Here is a 21,747-nt window from a genome sequence, read left to right on the forward strand (position 1 = left end):
TAGAATAGCAGTGTTTCCTGACTGTTTTAAACAGATCTAGGTGACATTTGCAAAGAAAAACTAAAAAGGTGATTAACCAACAGCAGTGTAGAAGCTTTTATATGAGCTTCAGAATGTTGTGTGCAATGAATCTGAATTATTACCAGCTCTCCTCATCTATCTCAACAACATGTCAATGATGATGATAATTCAAATGTCAACGCCAGCAGCTACTTCATTCCTCATGCAAGACAGCAGAGGGAGGGTCCCCAATCTGTTTCATTGCCTGCGAGTGTCACATCATATTGAGGGATGCAGAAAAAGGTCACCTCACCTTTTTCCCATTGTCACCATTTCCTACCTATGTGCCCACACACTTCAGTGAAGAACAATTCCAGGTGGAGGAGCCTTCCAGATTAGGAAGACAAGGCATCACTTCACTTTCAACACCTCCACACTACTGTAAGCAAACTTTTATTCCACTAGTTCACGTCATGGTGCTCATTTGGGAGCACAGCTTGAGAGTACCTTTATCTTATTTTCCAAATCTTGGGTTTAATTATATTACTTCATGCACAAAGTATTAGACTTCCTTCAATGTTCACAGCTGTATCAAATGCGTGTCCTGACTAATTTAATACTGATAAATGTAATTAATAATCTAATTTGCTGTGGTGGCACCGCAACCAATAGTGCTCGCAGGGTTGCTCACTTTGAAGAACCAGAAAAAAGCATCCACCCCCACCAAGAGGCAGCTTGTGAGTGGGGAAAATTTAGTTTTTCTGCTTTAGCAAGGAACTTGACAGCTTTGGATGCAGAAACAAATGCATCATGGAGCTAAGGCAGCGGGGCAGGAGGCCTGAATCAGGCCTGCCACCCCGGCTGGCGCAGCTTGGTCTCCTCAGGAGGTGAAAGCCAAGAACTCAGCCTGCCTCAGGGTAGAGCCATGGCCTGGCCTTTGCAACCATGTGCAATTCCAGGAGAACCACCAGTTACCGAACTGGTAAACAAAATCTAGGAAAATAAAGTTTTCTGCACAGAAAACTACATGTATAGAGAACTTGACAACTTTGCTTCCTTCTCGTGCTGTTCATATTATTCTCTTATTGCAGAGTTCTAAATTCTGCCTTTCTATGGAGGGTGGATGTGCACGTAACGTTATCCACCTCCTTTTCAACTTAACGCCAGGCTAAAACTGTTCTGCACTTTTAGAAAGAGACGGGCAGTATGCTTTCTGCTTCAATAGAGATGAACTAATCCAAAGAGGCTCTCATCATAGAAGGCATCCCAGTTTCATGCACTCATCTTTCATTTATCAATTAATTCCAACATCTATCTTTGCCTTTCTTCACTAACTTTGAAAAGAAAGGAAAAACAGAAATACCAGACCAAATTCTGCCCTGAGGATTTCCACTGGAGCTAATGGGAACTGAATGCACAGATAAAAGACAGTATTTAGGTTAGCTTTTCAAGCCATTATTTACAGTGTATAATCACTTGCACTGGTGGTAGAAGCAAAATCTGAGGTGTATGATTTCTCATTTTTTCTTAAGAAGATAGCAATTTCTCTCAAAATTGTGTTTAAATTCCATATTAGATATAATATTTTATCCTACAAACTGAAAAAATAACAATTAAAATGTAAAAGACTGATAAAGCATACATTTCAATTGATGGCAACTTTAGTAAAATCCTTCAAATACCTCTGAAAGATTTGTTAAAATCTTTGTAGTTCACCAGTATATCACTGTTGTTCACCTTGTTAACACAGAAGGTAAAATGCATTAAATGAGCTATTATTGTAACTGAATTAAAATATTTCCTTTAAATTTGACAAAGTGATAGTAGAAAATGGATGAAAGAGGACTATGTTAAAACACCTGGTGAGTACAAGAAATGACTGTCATCTGAGTTCTTGTTGTGCACTTATTTGGAAGCATTTTCAGTTTTATTTTATTCAGAAAAAAAGGACTTTGCATACAAAGAACTACAGTGTATAAAGACAATAATATACTTACTTATTTATCCATAGAAATAATTATACTATCCTACCAAAAACAGGGCATTGGAAGCTTTTACATGGAAATATCTGAATCTCTGCACCTCAGATATAATGCTTTTCTAGAATGTTCTCTATTAATAGATACCACACTTTTTAGAATAAAGAGTTTCTCCCTTTTAATACTGTGAGAATCTTATTACTGACTTAATGATGGTTTTATTATAGAAATAATGCTATACCCCACTTTATACATTGAAGCTTGCTGGAAACGTTTGTGGTTTTGCCTAATTGCACCAATGAACACAACTGACATTTATCCCCAGTGTGCAGAATGGATTTTTTTCCTTTATCTTGGATCCTCTTTCAAGAATGGTTTTTTTTTGAAATTTAATAAGGGCCCGGGAAATACCATGTACACTCCAGTTAGCCACCAAAGAAAGAACTTTCATCTTGAAAACAAGCTCCCAGTTTCCTTTTTTTTTTTTTTTTTTTTTTTTAAGATGAAATCCATGTCTTCTGTTCCATCAGATTTCATACGCACTAATTTAGCCTAAGTCAATTTACCTTTCAAGTGTCTGAGTCTATTTTCTTGCTCTCACTAACTCTGTGGGGATTAATGACTCATTAATATGACTTCATATTGTCTTATTACACACTTTATCCTTAATAAAAGGTCTCCCTGCCATAATGTTTCTTTGATAATGAGATACCTACACTAAGTTGCTTTTTTAATTATTTAATTATTGTCTGATAATACTTTAGCAAGTGTATTGAGCACACTAAGCATACAGCACTTTTTATTAGAATCTATAAGAAGCCATGAAAAAAGTTCCTACTGTTCCCTGACCTACAGAATACATTGCAAATGGACAACCAGAAAAATCAATTAATGTTTTAAACTGTTGGCACATAAGATAATGCTTTCAGAGGCACAGCTTGGTAACTTCAGAAAATCTATCGACAATGGGAACAGCTGTAAGTGGAACACATTTGAAAGTCTGATGTTCCTAAAGTGCCAATACACAAAATGTTGTGTTTTTTTTTTTTTTTTAAGTATAGTTCTAGTTAAAAATGCAAACCAGTTCAAACCTGATCTCAGCAGGAACTTCTGAAAGTGATCATCTGTTTTCAGTATAAAACCTAAATTATTTTTCGTATCTTCTTATACATTTTTTTTTTTGTTCTTGTGGAAATCTGGCCTATTTTATCTTACTTCCATGAATAAAAGTTACAGGTACAATCATTAAAAAAAAAATCCCCAAGATATTCAAAATCATTTCTGATACCAGGTACAGTACTATCCATGCAGTAATGGCATTTAGTGCCTCTGTGCAGTGAGAACAGATTTATGGATTCTACCATGTGTTGTTATCTGCTTTGTGATAAATTATGGATTACTGTCTCTTGAAGTTACGCTCATACCTTACTGCTCTCCCAAAGTATACAGCACTGTAACTTTAAGGTATGCTTTTGTTTCTTTTACATTAAAAGAATCAGCATATATGCAAAATACAGGCTCAAATTCTATGAACTAAATCAAAACAAACTGACATAAACACAGATGAAGCTGCTGGGCATTTTCAATTACAGAGCTGCCTTTTTTTTTTTTTTTTTTTTTTTTTTTCCATAAAAAGAGAACAGAAATATTTTCATCTTCTTTGCAACATATGAAGATCCAACAACAAATGTATTGCCATTGAGGCTAGAAGCTTGAGCTTTGTTCCACTATGAAGAAAGTTTTCTAGCAAAAAGGAGTTGCTATGAATTTCACTGATTTTGAGATTGTTTTTCATAAAACCATGTACGAGAAAGCCAAATTCCCCATTTTTAACATTTTCTAAAATTTTACACCTTTTAAAATTTCCTTTTGGGGGTTTGCGTGATTGGGTTGCACTTGAAGACTGTAGGGGCATAATATAACAGGTAAAAGAGTAAATTTATACGTGTCTGTGTATGAAGATGACATTACATCCAAAACATCCGTATCATTCTATGCAATTAAAGATGTTGTGTCTCTTGCCATCAATAACTGTTAAATTGCCCCTCAGTAAAAATTGCCCCCTCAGTAAAGCCACAAGGAAAATGGTTGCTATAATGTAAAGTACAGGTAGAAAGGTCCCAGCCTTTTCTGCCATAAGATCCTGCAAGAGTCCTCCTTCAGTTACAACTGTGTATTGGAAGAATAAGATTTTGAAGATATAAGTGGATGCCCAGAATCTAATTTTTATTCCCTTTGTTTCTTTTTGTTGGCTTATTCCAGATTAAAATGTTTACTGTACAAGCCTCCCTTTTTAAGCCATTCATAAGTACAGCTGGCTGAACTGTGACTAGATACTGCATGAACAGGATAAAAGACCTGACATTTGGTTTTCTGACACCTAAATTAACAATAGAAGACATATTTTCTTAATCTGATGATAATCGTAAGAACAGGACTGGGTATTTTATTTCATTCTATCTGCTGTTTTCCTAACCATGTTTTCAGTACTGTTGTACAACTCGTTTCCTTTTGTCACCTACACAGTATTTTAGTGATGTATTTAATTCAGCTTCTGAACCAATCTGTTTCTCATCATTTCCAAAACCTCCCCAAAACCTACCATGCAAAAACACTGTTGAAGACTTACCTTCCTGTATCAGATGCTTCAGATACAAATATATCAGGGTGTCTGTTGTGGATTTTGTGAATGTTTGACAGTTCCTGACCAATAACATGCTGCGTATAATCATCTTTCCAGGTAAAACCTGATAAATAATGAAAAAGACAAACAAATAAACAAAGAAGCAAAACACTGCTTAGTAACTTTAAAGTTTGGCAATAATATGCTCTATATTAACAATATAAAAATAAAATTAAAAAAAGAAAAAAAAAAAAGCTTTATTCAATGTGAATCCAGCAGTGAACTACAGGTTCCTCTCTACTGTAAGAAATTTTATTAATCAAACTTTTCGTAAAATGGAAGGAATAGAAGACATGATGAGATTTTAAAAGATTCTGATTCTTAATAGAATTTTAGCTAGTTACAAATAAGCTTTTATATATATATATGTGTGTTAAAAAAAAAAAAAAAATTTGGAAATACCTATGGAGAAGAGTTATCTCACTAGCTAGCTATTAAAAGGCAGAGGGCTTTAAAACTGGATGCTAGTACTCATTGAATAGTTGCTTCCTACAGGTGGTTCCATCACTTCTCCTTCATTCACACCACATTGCCCCTTCTCTTCTCTCTCTCTATAAAATTACACTTTTACACTATTAAGGAGCTAGTATTGCAGAAGAAATAAGTACTTTGAGTTTTAATCTAAACCATGTGGAGGGCAATTTATGTTATCTTTATACTTAAATGTTGTGACAAAGAACTTTACAGCAAGGGGGAAGTGCAACTATGAAGGCAAATTCCAGTGATTACTTATTAATAACATGCACTGCCAATCTCATGGTAATCACTGCCAATCTCACTTATAATAATGATATAACTCCAAACATAATTGTTATCTGATTTGTAGATTTTAGATGTTGCAGTAACTCTTTAGTTCATAGAACTTGCCCATGCAATTCTCTGTAATTATCTAATAACTAAATATCACATAATTGCGGAGAATTTCTGCTTTTATGCCACGTGCAATAAACCACCACAAAACCCCCGAATGAATATTAATAAAAGTTCCAGATTTGGTGATCCTGCTAATATCTTACTGTAAGAAAGTGCCTAAAGAAAAATCCTCTCTAGCTGCAGATGGGAAGGGATGCATCTGGTTGTTAGAACCAGCCTCAGAAGAGGAATTTCTGGCTCAGTCACTATTTCATGCACATGCTATAAACTTCAGCGCCATTCAGTCAACAACAGAAGTGTTGGTATAGGCACTCTCTTAGGATGCAGCAAAAGCATCATCAGTCTCAGCAGAACCCAGAACTTGGCCATTTCACTTCTTGGCTGAGTGCTTTATCCAGCGGGCTATTAAAAAAAGGGTTATATTCTTCAGATTTTTCCAGGGTATTAAGGTGGTGTTCATTCTCTGTTTACTTAAGCCTGGATTTTAAAAAAGAAGCTTAAACAGGAAATTTGTCCATTCTGCCAAAGGAGACAGTTGGGAGCATGCAGAAGTAAAATAACTTCAAAATTTATTAGATTTTCAGCCTCAGTGAAGGCCTTTTCCAACCTTAATGATTCTATGATTCTATGAAGTTGGGTGTAAGATTAAACAGGCTGAGGAAGTATTCAGTCTGTGCAGTTGTCTGGGATTTAGACAAGTTTTAAGGAAAAAAGTTCCCATTTTGGAAAGATATAAGTATACTGCAACACAAACTTCATTTTTTTTCCAGTAATGAAAATAATAATACACAATCCAGAAGTAATGTAAGCATGCATGGGATTTAACAAACAAAAAAAGTTCTTTGACACCTGCTTTTTGTTCCTTTTCACTGTTTTCTTAAATAAAAATATTACTCAAGTTTATTGAGGAAACACTTCATCTGAAATCATGTCAGATGTTAATGGCTACAGTAGATGATTCCAGACCCTTGGGAGGGGGAAGAATCTCCAAGATATTTTTAGATCTGATTCATCCTTTTCAAATGCAAATCTCACCTTTTCAAATGTGCCATGTAAGTAGATGGATTCAAATCAGTTCACAAATCTCAATCTAAGCCTGCTCAGAACAAGTTCTTATGTGAGTACACAAAAATGAGTCACTACGCACCTATGATTATTTTGGCGTAGTGTTATTAAATTTATTTTGGAGGTTTATATATATATATGGATGTTTATATATATATATATTTATATATATATATGTTTCACTTTACTTCTCTGTTGCCTAGCATTACACATTTTTACTAATGTTAAAAATTCATCCAGGACAAGAAATGTGATAACATTCAAATTTAGAAGTGCAACAAATAAGTTCAGATAAAGTACGTATACATATATATATAGCTATAAAACTACTATTCTATGTTTCCAAAATCACTACAGTTTCAATTTTGCAACTCTAAGCCAATACTAGCCTTTTTAAACGTTAAAGATTATTCAGTAATTACTGAAAAGATTGAAGAAAAACACACAGAGCCACTCTCAAGAGTTTTGTTGAAATTAAAGCATGAAAGAATTCATCTGCAGTATCTGCATAAAGATAAGAAATTAATCTCTCTCAGTCCTGAGCAATATATTTAGGAGCAGACAGAGGTGTCAATAGCTAGGTAGGTCTTTATGCCTCCATGAAAGAATGTTTTTGGTAAAAAAGAACAGCAAAGCATTGCACTCCCAATTCTCAGTAGTCATAACTGTCTTTTGTTAACTTGGGTGTACTTTCTTTCTCCTGACGCACAATTTTAACATTTTCTCAAAATGCATTTCCAACCAGTACAAGCAAACAGTACTTAACACCGAAAAAGAACATAACTGTGGCATTAAAAGAGCAAACAGATGAAAGAAAAACAGAGTATTTATTATAGAGTTTAAGAAACTAGAATTAAGGGATTATGACTTCTCAACTGTATCTCCCAGCACTTATAGCTCAGATAAGAGTCAGAACACATGGATGAAAAATGCATGCAAAATCATCAAGGAAGTCTCCTCTCTGCAACTGGTGAACTTTGCTGCTCCTTATGCAACTATCTCCAGAACTGCTTCTAAAGCCAACCTTCTGCCAATCATTTTCCAGCATTGTTTCAGTTACAAAAAAACATCTCTCCCACACACTGAGCTCAATAGAATAGCACATTCAAGAATTCTAATACCACGCTGACAGCTGCAATCAAAATTAAGGTTGGGAAGAGGCACATGATGCCATACGGCGATTTCCTGTCCCCTTTGTCTTCAGCATCACACCTAGTACCCACTCCCGGCTTACCACCCAATTATAACAATTTGTCTCCACTGGCTGAGCAGGATCACAGTGGTGCTCTTGTACACACATTACTTCCATGTCACTAATGGGGAGCAGTACGGGGGGACACCCACACCTGCACGTCCTACCTGTGAGTTCTCACAAGCAATCAATGCCGATGCGTGAGCAAGAGAAGGAGACTGGTGGCCACTGAAATGACGCAGATACAAAATTGTTCTCAGCTCAACAGCACCGATGGTTGTGAGTCCCCATTAAAAAAAAAAAAAAAAAAAAAAAAAAAAAAGCTATAGGTAGAAACCTTACCCACAAGTAGTTACCCTTCTTGGTAACATAACCCAAAGTCGAATTATTTTCTTGTTTTTTAAATTGAAATTCCGTAACCTCTATTGGGTTAAGTGAAAAAATTGTGATCATGTAGAGGCAGCAAATACAAGACATTAATACCTTTATAAATCCCAACCTGCACATAGAATCATAGAATCATAGAATATCCTGAGTTGGAAGGGACCCTTAAGGATCATCAAGTCCAACTCTTGACACCGCACAGGTCTACCCAAAAGTTCAGACCGTGTGACTAAGTGCACAGTCCAATCTCTTCTTAAATTCAGACAGGCTCGGTGCAGTGACCACTTCCCTGGGGAGCCTGTTCCAGTGTGCAACCACCCTCTCTGTGAAGAACCCCCTCCTGACGTCCAGCCTAAATTTCCCCTGCCTCAGCTTAACCCCGTTCCCACAGGTCCTGTCACTGGTGTTAATGGAGAAAAGGTCTCCTGCCTTTCGACACCCCCTTGCGAGGAAGTTGTAGACTGTGATGAGGTCTCCCCTCAGCCTCCTCTTCTCCAGGCTGAACAGGCCCAGTGACCTCAGCCGCTCTTCGTATGTCTTCCCCTCCAGGCCTTTCACCATCTTCGTAGCCCTCCCTCCTCTGGACACTCTCCAACAGTTTCATGTCCTTTTTATACTGTGGTGCCCAGAACTGCACACAGTACTCGAGGTGAGGCCGCACCAGCGCAGAGTAGAGCAGGACAATCACCTCCCTTGACCTACTAGCGATGCCGTGCTTGATGCACCCCAGGACACGGTTGGCCCTCCTGGCTGCCAGGGCACACTGCTGGCTCATATTCAACTTGCTGTCTACCACGACCCCCAGATCCCTCTCTTCTAGGCTGCTCTCCAGCGTCTCATCGCCCAGTCTGTACGTGCAGCCAGGGTTTCCCCGTCCCAGGTGCAGGACCCGGCACTTGCTCTTATTGAACTTCATGCAGTTGGTGATTGCCCAGCTCTCCAACCTATCCAGATCCCTCTGCAAGGCCTTTCCACCCTCATTCGAGTCCACAACTCCTCCAACATCAAAGCCAATGAAATTACTCCAGATATTATTATCATCATCAGGGATCTCCCTCGATCTTTTCTTTCCACTGCACAATGACTGTAATTACCAAAAGTTTAAAAATAATAATGAAATTAGCATTGTCTAGGTCTCCATTATGTTCAGTGCCGTGTCAATGTAGAGTCTAATAATCATTTTATTAATTGAAATGAAATTGAAAGCAAGATAGTGAAGAAAACAGTTTTCACAAATTCACAGTGGCAAAGATAATACTAGCTTCTGCCTCCAAAAGTTAAGTCAAAGTTTTTTTCACATGTATCATACAATTCATTTTTAACTCGCTTCACTGGTTTTGCCACTATATCAATTACAGAGAAATATATAAAAATAATCAATATTCAAATGTCTTTACTTTTCTTGGCTGTTCAATTTTTTCTACATAATGGCTTCCTTTCCTGTGGTTTTGAGTCTGTTTTTCATCTTAGAGCAACTTGATGCCTCTCCTTATGTACCTGACCACATCTTTAGTGCCTGCAAATTAATTAGCAACTGTTGAAAACACTCATCTGCTACTTCTCCCTCTTAACTTAATCTAACTCAGAGTTATTGATACAAACAAAATTACTGATACAAAAAAATCTTCATTAATCTTAATGCCTAGGCAAGAAAATGACAGCTTTTTAACTTAGCAAAGGCATTCTGGTGTAAATCAGTAGAATTTGATTTAACTACTTTGCAGCACTAACAGCTCTCAGCACCTGAGGATTTGGCCATGCAAATCTTCCCGCTTGTAGTCCCAAGCAGCCAGCCTGGGTAAGGATGCTCAGGCTGCTCAGGGATCTGCGGGCACTTTCAATGAGACCTGTGCCTGACAGCCTAACGTGATGAGGCTCTTCCAGCTCTCGTGCCACTTCAAATCCAAAATGATTAGTTCTGCATCAATATTTTGGCAACAAAATGATTTTTACATATCAAGTCCATTCAAAGTGACAGGAGATTATTATATATTGGCAGAAACCTATATACTCAAACCTGATCCTTCTTTGTCAGGAAAATCCCCGTATAAAAAGGCCAAAAAAAACTCAGAAGTATTCACACTTGAAGCCAGAACATATTATTATTTTTCAATTGTGACATTAATTTTTTTCCACTTTTTGGTTTTATTATCCATTTTGTCCTTGTGCAGCATATGATAAAATAGGTTTTTCTCTGAGCTACCTTCAACTGCTACTTCATTTCAGCCAAGAAACTCTCAGTTGTAGAGCTCAGAGAGTTTCACCCCCCATGCCATGTGTTGCAAATTGTTAATGCCTACTTGAGCTGTCAGAATGTCTGCAGAATTGGGAATGATTGGCTTTCTTCCCTGCTTTCACAACAGACAGGTCAACGTATAGACGTGGCTTTCTGCAGGCTGTCTTTCCACATCCTCTAGAGGATCTGCACTTGTTCTCATCCCAGACCTCCATTTTCAGATCTCAAGGACATGCCCAGTAATGTTCACATTTCAGGACTAAGACAAAATTGCAGCTTTAATACTGAGGTTGGTGTGTGTATTAAAATTCATTCTTTCAATTATTGTTTTTTCTAACTAAGGATGCAGACCACAGATAAAATCTTGATGTATGCCATTACGGTAAATGAAAAATAGAAATACTTCTCAAAGCAATTTTGAGATACAAGTTGCAACAGTAGGTTAATGGCAAAAAAAATAATAGAGAAGTTAAACCCACCTCCGCACAGTAAAGGTCACTACCAACTTTCACTATAACCTATTTTTTGTTGTTGTTGTATCTTTCCCTTTCCCCTTCCATTCCCTTGCAGTAGTGCCGAGTACCACATTCACACTGCTGAGTTTTTTGCCCTCTTTTGGAGCTTCTAGTGGGAGCTTCTCTATAATATGCAAGAATTTCAGTCGCTGAATTCAGCAGCAATTCACTCACACTCACAAGGCAAAAAGCTTCTACTTGAAAGAACAGATGAAAGGGCTGCCTAAGGATTACAGTTTCAAATTTTCATATATTGTTTTATTATACATAAAAGTGATAATCTCCATAGAATTAAATTACTAGCATGATCTTCTTACAGCCCTGATTTTAATTTACTCTAAGTAACTATCCCAGAAGGTAGAGGGAAGGTTTTTCTCTTCAGTTTTTTTGGAATTTCTATTATTTGAAAAAGCCAAATGAGTGCTTCATTTGCCAAGAAGATTATAAAATACTCTCACAGGACTCAGTATGCAATGTTTCCTTACCTTTATTTCATCTCTTGTAGACAGCTACAAATAATTGGTTTATACAAGATAAAGTTTCTAAGTGTTACATAAGATTTTTCTGCCACTAGAGCTGATAGTAATAAAAGAATAATATGATAATGTAAAATATGTCATCTAACTTTCAACTAGAATAGGCTGCTTTCCAAAAACTAGAACAGAGCGGATACATGAAAAGGATTTTGCGATCCTTGACATAAATCCCATGCTATCCACTATGTCATATAATCCTCTTCGCAAACAGATGACCCTCAACTTTGAAAGCAGATGGTTCTGTTCACAGGAAATAATTTTAGGAAGATATGCAAAAGGAAACTTCTTTCATGGTTACAATTTTATATTAAAGTTCAGCCTAGAATTAATTCATGGTCAGCTACATCTCTAACTTGAATGGCTCTCTGTGATGTCTGGGCTGTGACATACTTATCAAAAAACAAATGAATTAATATAGGGTGAGTAAAGGTGCATCTTCTATTCCTCCATTCCCTTCTGCCCCTGGACTATGCTGTCATTTCCTCAATGTTGTTACTCCTTGAAACATTCAAATGTATCTAAAGTAATGATACTAAAATAAAGATGAGCCTGCTTTGCTTGTTTCAGTGAGCTTTGAACCCACCTGGGCCAGCTGACAAACACATCAAAGAGCATGTGAGTATTCCAGATTTATCCCCCAAAGCTTGACTCTAGCCCTACACTGTGAAACAGCTGCCTTTACCACATTCATCCTCTGCAGTCTGTTATTAAATTACAGAGTGGTGATCTTTCCTTTTTCTGTTAAAATATTGTTTTCCTTTTTTTTATTCCTTTCTCCTTCCTTTTTCTTTCTTATTATTCCTTTCCAAGACACCTTACACCACTCTAAACTTCCATTCACCCACCTCATAATGCAAGATCTTTTTCATATGTGGAAATTGGTTGTAATACTAGACCATACAAAGTTAAGAATGGAGATATTGTCCAAATAGTAGTTAAAAATGCATATAAAGTCAGCAGCCTTATTTCCCATTTCATTTTTTCCATTTCATTTCATGCTAGCAGTAGGATGACAGCCTTACTGTCATGAAAAATACAGTTCCTGGGGAAGGACTTTTGAAGTGCCTTCAATCTGGGAATTAAAACATCACTTGTAACAAGGCAAAATTGGTCAGAAATGTCCTGGCACTTAAATAAGTATATAAAATTATGTGGCTATACAGGTTACACATATATTAGCAAATTCATCTCAGATCTGCAGTTCTTCATGTATTTTTAAATGCCTCAGAGCAGAACTGTTCTTTCAGATCCACATAGTGGTTCTCACCCCCATTTCATGTAGCTGCTGAATGCTCACTGATGTCTGTGAAAAATCAGTTTTTGGCTTGCAATTGCACATATATAAAGTCAATATATGGGAGCGCAACACTGGGCACTACAGCAATGTCTGCAGCTGCAAATGCATCTTGGCATTTGGTTCTGATATGTCTTTAAGACCAACGTACAGATCATTGTACAACAGTATAGAGGGAATGTTAGCATGAACCAGACTAAAGGCTTCTGCAGTATATTCATGGTCTGTAACAGTAAAGTCTGACATAAAGTCTGACTTGAAACAATTTCTCTAGCAGAAGCCTTCAGTCTCCTACTCACTGTACACTATCCTGTATCAAAAATAATGCAAATTAAAGGAGAAAAAATAAATCTTTGATAATTTTAAATGACAGGCAGATGAAACTTCCATAACTCTATGTAATTTGTGTGAAACTTTATCCTCCGTTTTTCACTTTTACGTCATTTCTCCTGGACTGCAAACTCCTCCAAGAGGAAGTCATATATTGGAAGCATTTGTACAGTCTCTTGCTACAGCAGTAACAACAGCAATAACAATAATTGTTAGTGTTGGTATTGTTATTAATAAAAACACAGCAGTTGAAGAAGTTAGGGTTCCCTCAGGAACCCTGCAAAGACCTTGGTGGCTGAAAGCTGGGGGGGGTTTCCAGGACAGTGTGTTAGCCAAGTTGGCTTGCCTGAAGCAAAGACAAGCAATCTGCAGGTCACACTGCTCCCCCAAAAAAGCTGATTAATGTTCCTCAGGTTTCATTTTGAATTCACCCCACGTATAGAAATGAACCCTATGTGGGTTTGTGAAACTCAGGAAGGCAATGTGGCATTTCAGCCTGAAGACTTCTTCTTTTCTATTCTCTTGTGCATGTAAGCTTTGTGGGTTTACACCTTCCAACAAATGAACCGCAGGATACAATACACTTTACTGCACATGGGATGTCAGGAATGTTTTAATTTAGGCATTTTTGGCCTGAGCACTTCAGGTCTCTGATTTACAAGCCAGTTACTTTTAACAAATTACTGTACCACATGGCAGTTAAGGAGCAGTCTCCGCCCATGTATCTAGCTGATGTCCACAGGTAAAAATGAGATTACTTAACTTATTTTAGCCAACAATGAAAAAGATTTGGGATAAGAAGCTCTGACCAACATGGTTTACTACCTGATGTACATTTTCCCTCCCTTGTTTCACACAGTTAATACCTCAGTGAGCTTTAATAATATTTTTGGTCAACTGATGTAGTGCTGATTCACAGATTCACACCAGTGCTCTGTCAAATGCATATAGTCTGATTTCTGGCTCCTTTTAGCTCCTTTCCTGCCTTTTGGGATGATCTCTGAATACTTAAAATGTGCGGTGCTTATGAATAAGTTTTTCTATTAACTAAAATATTTACAGTGGAAGAGCTAGACCATAAAGGTATGAACTAAAAGTCCCTAAAATTTCAATCTTCGTGAGCACAGTTCTAGCTAATGTCCATTCACAATACATCACTTCAAAAAGTGTCATCATTTTTTTTCTTGTAACAATCTTATGCATTAATTATATATACAACTATATAAATCTAAATTTAAATGGCATTTACGGAAACTTTGACATTAAAAAAATGCCTCAAACATGCCACAATGAAATAATGCTAACTTGAAACATATGAAGGGAATATAACAATCTTAACTTTCTTGGGAGACATTTTACCCCACCGATTTTTAGGTTTTCCTTTGTGTGTTCTATGCTCAACCTGGATATCCTGAAATAGCTCCATGATTATACCACGAAGGTCTATCACTAACTGCACTGTGCTCCATAAGAACTAGAAAGTACTTGCTCTGGGCAAGGACTGGGCTTTGAGACAGAGCCTGGAGCTGCAGGAAGCCACATGGTGCTAGCACCCACACCAGAGACCAACAGCATGGACATCAGGGGATTGATAGCCTTTGCCCTCTTCCCAATCCACCTTTCAACTTGCACATGACACCAACCCAGTGACTCACTTCTCTGTTTGCAAAATGAATATACCACAGCACAATTTCAGGGGTTAACATTGTACTGTGCATTGCAAGCTCTTTCAGGTACCACAGAGCTGCACTGGCGTAAACAAGAAGTGGTGTGAAAAATGGGGTCCACCAGGAGCTGTGGCGATGTGTCATTAACTGAGCAGCAGGTAGTTGCTTTTTTCTACACTTCGGTGTATTTCCACTACTTAAGGACTAGCAACTACAATCAAGAAAGTGAATGCATTTTCAAAAATACCATTAATTCCAGAAATTTGTCCATCAGTAGTTCTGAATGGCATACAAAGCAGCAAACCTCCTTTGGAGCAAACAATGAAGTGAAACAGCAATAACATTAAAGCATTTCAAAAACATTGGTGGTGTAGCTTATATTTATCTCTTTCACTTAGTATTGTTACAGAAGATAAGTCTTCTGATCAGTGGCTGCTAGCATTAAGAAATAGTGATATGTTTCTAGATAATTGAGTACTACCTATTACCATACTTTTGATGTGGTGGAACATTCATGTGCCTTGTTTTCCACTTCCTCAGGGTATCCTGGTTAAATGTCACATGCATTTTTCTCCCACATTAAGAAAACAAAGCCTGCATATTAATTCTTTTTTTAAGAGAGGTGTAAACGTAATAAGAAGGGAATATTGATTATTCTATTCGTCTACAAACTACTCCAACAGGCACATATAAATAATACTGGAAAATGTAATGCACCCTTAATTATCAACAGTGCTACCCTCTGTTTATAACAGTCATGACAGATGAAACTTGTAGCAATTAATCTGATTGCTGTGATAGCAGTTTAAGCTAATTCACAACAAAAGATGCAAAGTAAAAAGCAAGCTATTGCACATATTTTAAAAACATATTGTTATTTAATGTAAGACCTGTGTTTCATTGACCAGATCACTGCTCCTTAGTAATGAAATTCTGAACAAATGTCCCTGCAAAGGTATTTGAGAGTTGAGGTGTCCAAGAGCTCCATGAAGTCCTCCTTAGCTGTTCCCAGTACAACACTGGAAACACAAAAAATTGCCCTTCTCTCATTCCAAAATGCTTGTGGTTTGGGTCCCAAAATCTGTAGCCCAGAAAAACTGCCTAGAAAATGTTTGTTATCACTGCCCCCAAAGGAACAAATGTTGGAAAGGAAAGTGCAATGAGTGAATAAACAATTGAAAGCATCCTGTTTCACTCATTTACTTGCTACAAACCTAGCCTTCAACTCGTGTTCCGTTCTCACCACCTCACACTGTGCTAGCAGCTGCAAACAGAATATTCCCTTTTCTTAGGAAACAACTGTTTTATTTTACACTTCATGACTACTTGTTTCAAGGAGTAAACCAGAATCTGGGATTGATTTGTTTTACTTACTACAGACAATAAAATATAAACATGGGGCATCAGAAATTCAACAAGCTACTGTTAATTTGCTATTCCTACTCACCATTGACTTCTCTCTATATATATGTATGATAAACTACATTTATAGATTTTACTCTACTAATGTTAGATGACATAGGAAAGAACATACTTCCTTCTGTCAATTACTTCTTAACTAAATGCCAAAGGTTCAAACTAAAAAACAGAATAATTCTGTCCTGGCAACCACATAAGACTGCCTTTTGCACGTTGCATTATACTTAGCAGTATGTCGGGTTTGATTCTTTTTCCTATACACAGTATCAGGGCACGCACTTGAATCTTTTACATTTGTAAAAGATACATTCAGATCTAAATGTATTCATTGTTTCTCAGAAAGATAATTTTTGATCATCTTATTTACTTGAAAGTACATTAAAATTGGTCAAAATTCAAAGACTACAGCAAAGATAGTCCTATGTTGAATTGATATGTAGTCACAAACAATCAAGTTTCTCTTTCCTCACCCATTCTGTATTTAAAAACTGCTGTCAGGGTGACAGCAAAGTTGCTATACCTTGTGTGTGTGCAATGTTTTGTATTTACTGTGATCCCGCCTTACAGCCAAAGCTACGTAAGATCGTCTTTCAGCTGGTCCAGTAGAAGTGCTGCAGTGCAGGCAGCACTCAGCAGATATCACCACTGCCAAGGCACCTCCATAGCACAGAGCAATGGATGGACATGGGAGCTTCTCCTCCAGCACTGCTGGGGACATTCAGCCAGAGGGACCCAGTACAGCCACCACTCAGCCACTACACAGACTTGAGTGGCATGGGACTTCACAGGGGATAGATGGGAACTCATGTAATTACTGACAAAGCCAAATCTGGCCCTTTCCACCTCTTCCCACACTACCTGGCCTTGTGTTGCTAACAGGATTGGGAAGCCATATGAAATGTTTCTATTACTCCTGTGATCATTTGCATTAAAGTCAAGTTACACAAATGTAGCAGTGCAAATGAGAATCCTAATAGTTGTAAATTATATTTCCTTCCAGTGTAAGTTCTTCAAATGCCACTGAAGCATTGCAAAGCACTTTTGTTAAAACAAAAGTTAGACTCAGGAAAGAGTCTACTTCAACTTCTGTTGAAGTATTATGATTCAGTTGTCCCTTGCTACTACTCAAACATCTTCATGCATACATCCTTCTCCTATTATTCTTTGCATTATTTTTGTTAGCCAGGGAAAGTTTCCCTTATACAGTTTTGACAATTCCATGTTTAATTTGTCTTCATTTCCTTGTGTCCTTAATAACACTATGTAGGCAGCAGATGTCAAGTCCTTCCAAGTGGAATGAAGCAGAAGTGAACTCACATCCCTAATAAATTGTTTATTGAATATTTATTTTTACTTGGATGACAAACCGCTCGTGTATCCGCTGGTGGTAAAGCCCATGCTTACATGCTACAGCACAACATTTATTGAAGCAACTATTCTAGACAAATCTATATTGCATTTATAAATCTTCAAAACAAGCCCTAGTAAATGTCACTTCTTCTTAAATGCTCAGCAGAATCAATGACAAGTGATTCTGTCTTTGCCCTTGAAGAATTCGTGTGTTCGGATCTCAGTCCAAATTCTAAATTCCTTGTTCAGAAACACATGCAATGTACCAGAAGTGTTGAAGAAAGAAAAGTTACTCTAAATGAATAGGCTGAATCCAAACAGAAAAGCTTGTCTTCTTCCACAATCCCTATGAAGTAGCCTACAAGAGCCATTTGCTTATTTCCCTTTGGCACTGAAATATTTTCCTGTGGTCTTCCACATGCAAAAGCAAACAGCTGTTTCTGACGTGTTTTTATGATCATACCAGGTACCTCCTGAAAGGCACCTAATAAATATCAAGACCTATCACCTAGGTGTATCACAACCTAGAGAAATGTTTTTCTATGGAAAGCATTGCAGCTTCTTCATTTTCCAGCAGGTTTTGTAACAGCCATTTTCTTGCAAAACCTATACTTGTTTTACTCCCAAATGCTGCTGGACATGTTAATTAAACAGAAATTAGTCAGTAAAGTTTGCTGCAGAAATGATGTTTTAAAGGTAGATGAAATCTTGGGGAGATATTTATTGATAAAATATAAAGTGAAATTGAAAAACAAAAAAAGAACACACATCGATTCAAATAAAGATCTTCTGCGTATTGTTAGAAAAAGTCATCATAGTCAAAATAATAAATAAATTAGTTTCCACCTATTGACAGCTGCCAAGCTACTAACTGTCCTAGAATAGAAAACTGGCTTTCAAATGGGAATAGTTAAAAAGCAAACAAGAAAAAACAGCCAAATAGTGACAGTGTGCAAAAAATGACTGCCCAAGCACACATTCAGGAAAACAGAGGACAAAAGAATTATGAGATACGTTGTTACTTTTTATTCCCTTGTTGAAAAAAGCACATTCACCAAAATAAATAAATAAACAAAATAATACCCCCCCAAATATAAATCTAGTTCTAATCCTTTATACTTATATTTGAAAGACACTCAGGTCAGATGAATAACCTAAGTCAGCAATTTTACTCTATTTAGTAAAATCCCTCAGGACAGTGTGTGGTAGCTGGTATGAAGATGTTTATTGTGCTCTATGAGAATTTAGAAAATGTGATTATTACATTACTGCATATTTTTATTATAAATAAAAAATAAAGGCACTTCTTTTATAATTTAAATTCATATCTACATGCATTGATATGTAAAGCTTATAAAAACTCTTAAGCATGCACTCTTCTTTTTCTTCTAATTCCTGTACACCTTGTTAAATAGGTATTTTAATGAAACAAAAGCAGATATTTTGGATCTTTGCAGAAGAGATGGATTACATGGCAGCCATTAAATAGCAGCAAAAGCATCACACATTACAGAACATTTCCAAACTTGTAATGCAGAGAGTCTTTCTTTTCAACCACCAACCCTGAAGATATCTCAATTAGTAGAAGGAAAGATTCCAGCCCTCTTGTTTGAAACTTGCTGAAAGCCAGGTGTGAAGGTGCTGGAAAGTTGCCCTTTTGCCAATTCTTCTGGCTTTATGACAATGAAGTGAGAAGCTGCTGGAAGCAACAAATGATTCTCTGTAACTATCTTTTCAGTCTTTGTGGCTCTAATCCCATATCTTTAACTGATGGCCATGATTTGTAATAATTTGGGTGACTTTTTAATGTTCTCTAAGTGCAATGAATTAATCTGGGTTAGAACAAGGCTTGAAGAAAAAAAATGTGACCTGTTTATAGTATGGAATTCAATGAAATCTAAATAAGATACAATTTCCTGTTTAGTTCTTCCTTCTCCTCATTGTGTCTCCCTACAAAATATTTAGGATTGTATAATGGAGATGAAGTATGACAGGTCCCTAATCTGCAAAACAATTGAAAAATGTTATTTTCTGCAGAGACAATCCCACATTCATCTGCTGTCTGATTTACAGTTTCCATCTGGACAGTTGGCAGTCACTCCCAGCAGCTCAGGCTACCTCAAAACATAGCACAGAGACTTTGGTGAACTCTGATTTAGATACTTAGTAAGGAAAGAACAGGTTCTTACTAAAATTACTTCCAGGTATACTAATCAAATGAACAGTGGTTTTATTTCCATTTTTCCAAAAACAAAAAGGAAGAAAACCACTTGAAAGCTGAAATTATAATCACGGTAAATTTATTGTTCCCTGAATCCCTCAATTCAGTGTGACAAGCAGACAGGTTTAGTCCATTCATTTCTTCTCTGTAACTTTTCTGTCTAGAAATAGATCTAATTAAGATGGTTTTCAAAAAGAAAAAGAAAAAATAAAATCACATGACTAAGAGAAAAAGGCAGTATTTCCAGAAACATCATTTCATTAGGGATGTTTTCCCAGCATCATTGTTCTCCCCACCACATAAGAAAATGGAAGAGCAGGCACCTTCTCCTCTTCCTCTTTCTGTTACCCTGTAGTTAATTCCAACTGTGAAGCCAGTGACCCTTGAAATTATTTTCACATGCCTGGAAAACACATGTGGCTTTTACTTACCTTTATCTTTCTAGAATTGTTCTTTCAAAATTCTGTGTGCTCCCAGGAAAATATTAATTCACCCAGGATTCTGTTAACAAATATCAAAACTTAGCCTCAGTTTTAGCCTTAGAGACTTAAACCTCTAATGAGGGAATTCAGAGTTCAGCTTGCATTATTACCCACCAGTAACATAAAAACAGGTTCAGCATATGTAACACTGCTGCAGCTTAAGCACAGCAAGATCTACCCTGAACTTTCAAATCCCTGCTTCTTATTTGTACAAGCCAGGCTATGAAAACAGACATTTTTAATGAATTCACTGAGAAATCCTTAGTAGAAGTAGCAACGGCAGACTTAGAGCTGTAATATTTAAAGCAACTGCAAAATTGTGCTTTCATCAGGAAAGGAACAAAAGCTTTGTTATTTTTTGAAGCTTACATTTATATTCAGCATAATAATTCAAAGTATCATTCCCTGCCACTATTAGGAGACAGAGGTCAAATATGGCAAGTAAAAAAAAAAATTATATTCACAAGCTATACAAAAGAGAAAATAGGCTCAAATTGTATGAAGTGCAGTGACATTATTTAAATGTCTTTGTTAATCAGGGTCCTGACATAAGAGATGGTGCTGCGAAGAATTTGCTCTTCAGACTCTTCTCAGCATGGGTCAAATCTGCTTAGTATTCCAAACGCTGAGTCTAGCTGAACCGCGTTACCCCTTTATGATCTCTCATCTATTTTTTTTTTTTATCCTTTGAATTCAAGATGCACTGGTATTTTCAGTTTTCATCACTGCTAAAAGGCAGGGAAGCTATAGTATAAACAGTGAAGTTCCTTTCAAGCCTTGTTTATAATGATTTATACATTATACAGCTGTTACACCTGCAGAAATTTTTGCAGAAAGTCAGAACACACACAAAAAAAAGAAGTCTGGGAATGTTTACTTTCAAGCTTATTTATTTTTTCCAGTTACTCAATGAGAGAGAAAATGGGGCTATCTGCTGATTCATAAATGAGAAAATAAGAGCAGTCTGGTTTTGCCACCCCATATAGCCACAATGATGTAAAGTCCCTGCAGCACGAAGACCAGTGAGGCCCACACAAGCATTCAATGTGCAGATGATGATGCTTACTTATCTGCACCAACATCCTATTTGAAACACCCCTATGAAAACTATGAAGGACGTCCCAGATGTCCCAGGTCAATTTTCACTCTTTCATGGATAAATAAAAGATTAAAAAGGTGAAAGTCATGGGGCTGTCAATGTTGGCCTGTACATTACTGTCCCCATTTTCCTGTGATGTTCCTGGAGAGCAGAAAGGGTTACATTAAAAGAGGTAGGTCTAGCCCTCCAGTTGGCACCACACTGGACAGGCTACACTCTTCAATCACAAAATCAAGGATTTGTATTCCTCTACATTTCCTCCTTCCTGCAGCACTTGTGTAGCTACTCCAGCCTTCGACAAGCCCCAGCCAGCTGCTTTCCCATCATACAGTCTGGCTACCTGAGGGGTCTGAAGGCTGTTTTTGTTTCCCTACCAAAACCCTCAATCCATACAAGACTTTCTCCCATTTCAAACAAGACAT

General features: G+C 37.1%; 1 protein-coding gene across 1 annotated transcript in view; it reads right to left on the bottom strand.

The window, feature by feature from the left end:
• PTPRN2 (protein tyrosine phosphatase receptor type N2) overlaps positions 1-21,747 on the bottom strand; it is a gene marked incomplete at its 5' end in the record, with an annotated part of 646,773 nt that overhangs the window by 414,934 nt on the left and 210,092 nt on the right. The window contains one exon of the mRNA XM_032183394.1: positions 4,609-4,726. Coding sequence (XP_032039285.1) covers positions 4,609-4,726 — 118 coding nt within the window. The remainder of the gene's footprint in view (positions 1-4,608; positions 4,727-21,747) is intronic.

The sequence above is a fragment of the Aythya fuligula genome, chromosome 2, assembly GCF_009819795.1.
Source record: "Aythya fuligula isolate bAytFul2 chromosome 2, bAytFul2.pri, whole genome shotgun sequence".
NCBI classification, from domain to species: domain Eukaryota; kingdom Metazoa; phylum Chordata; class Aves; order Anseriformes; family Anatidae; genus Aythya; species Aythya fuligula.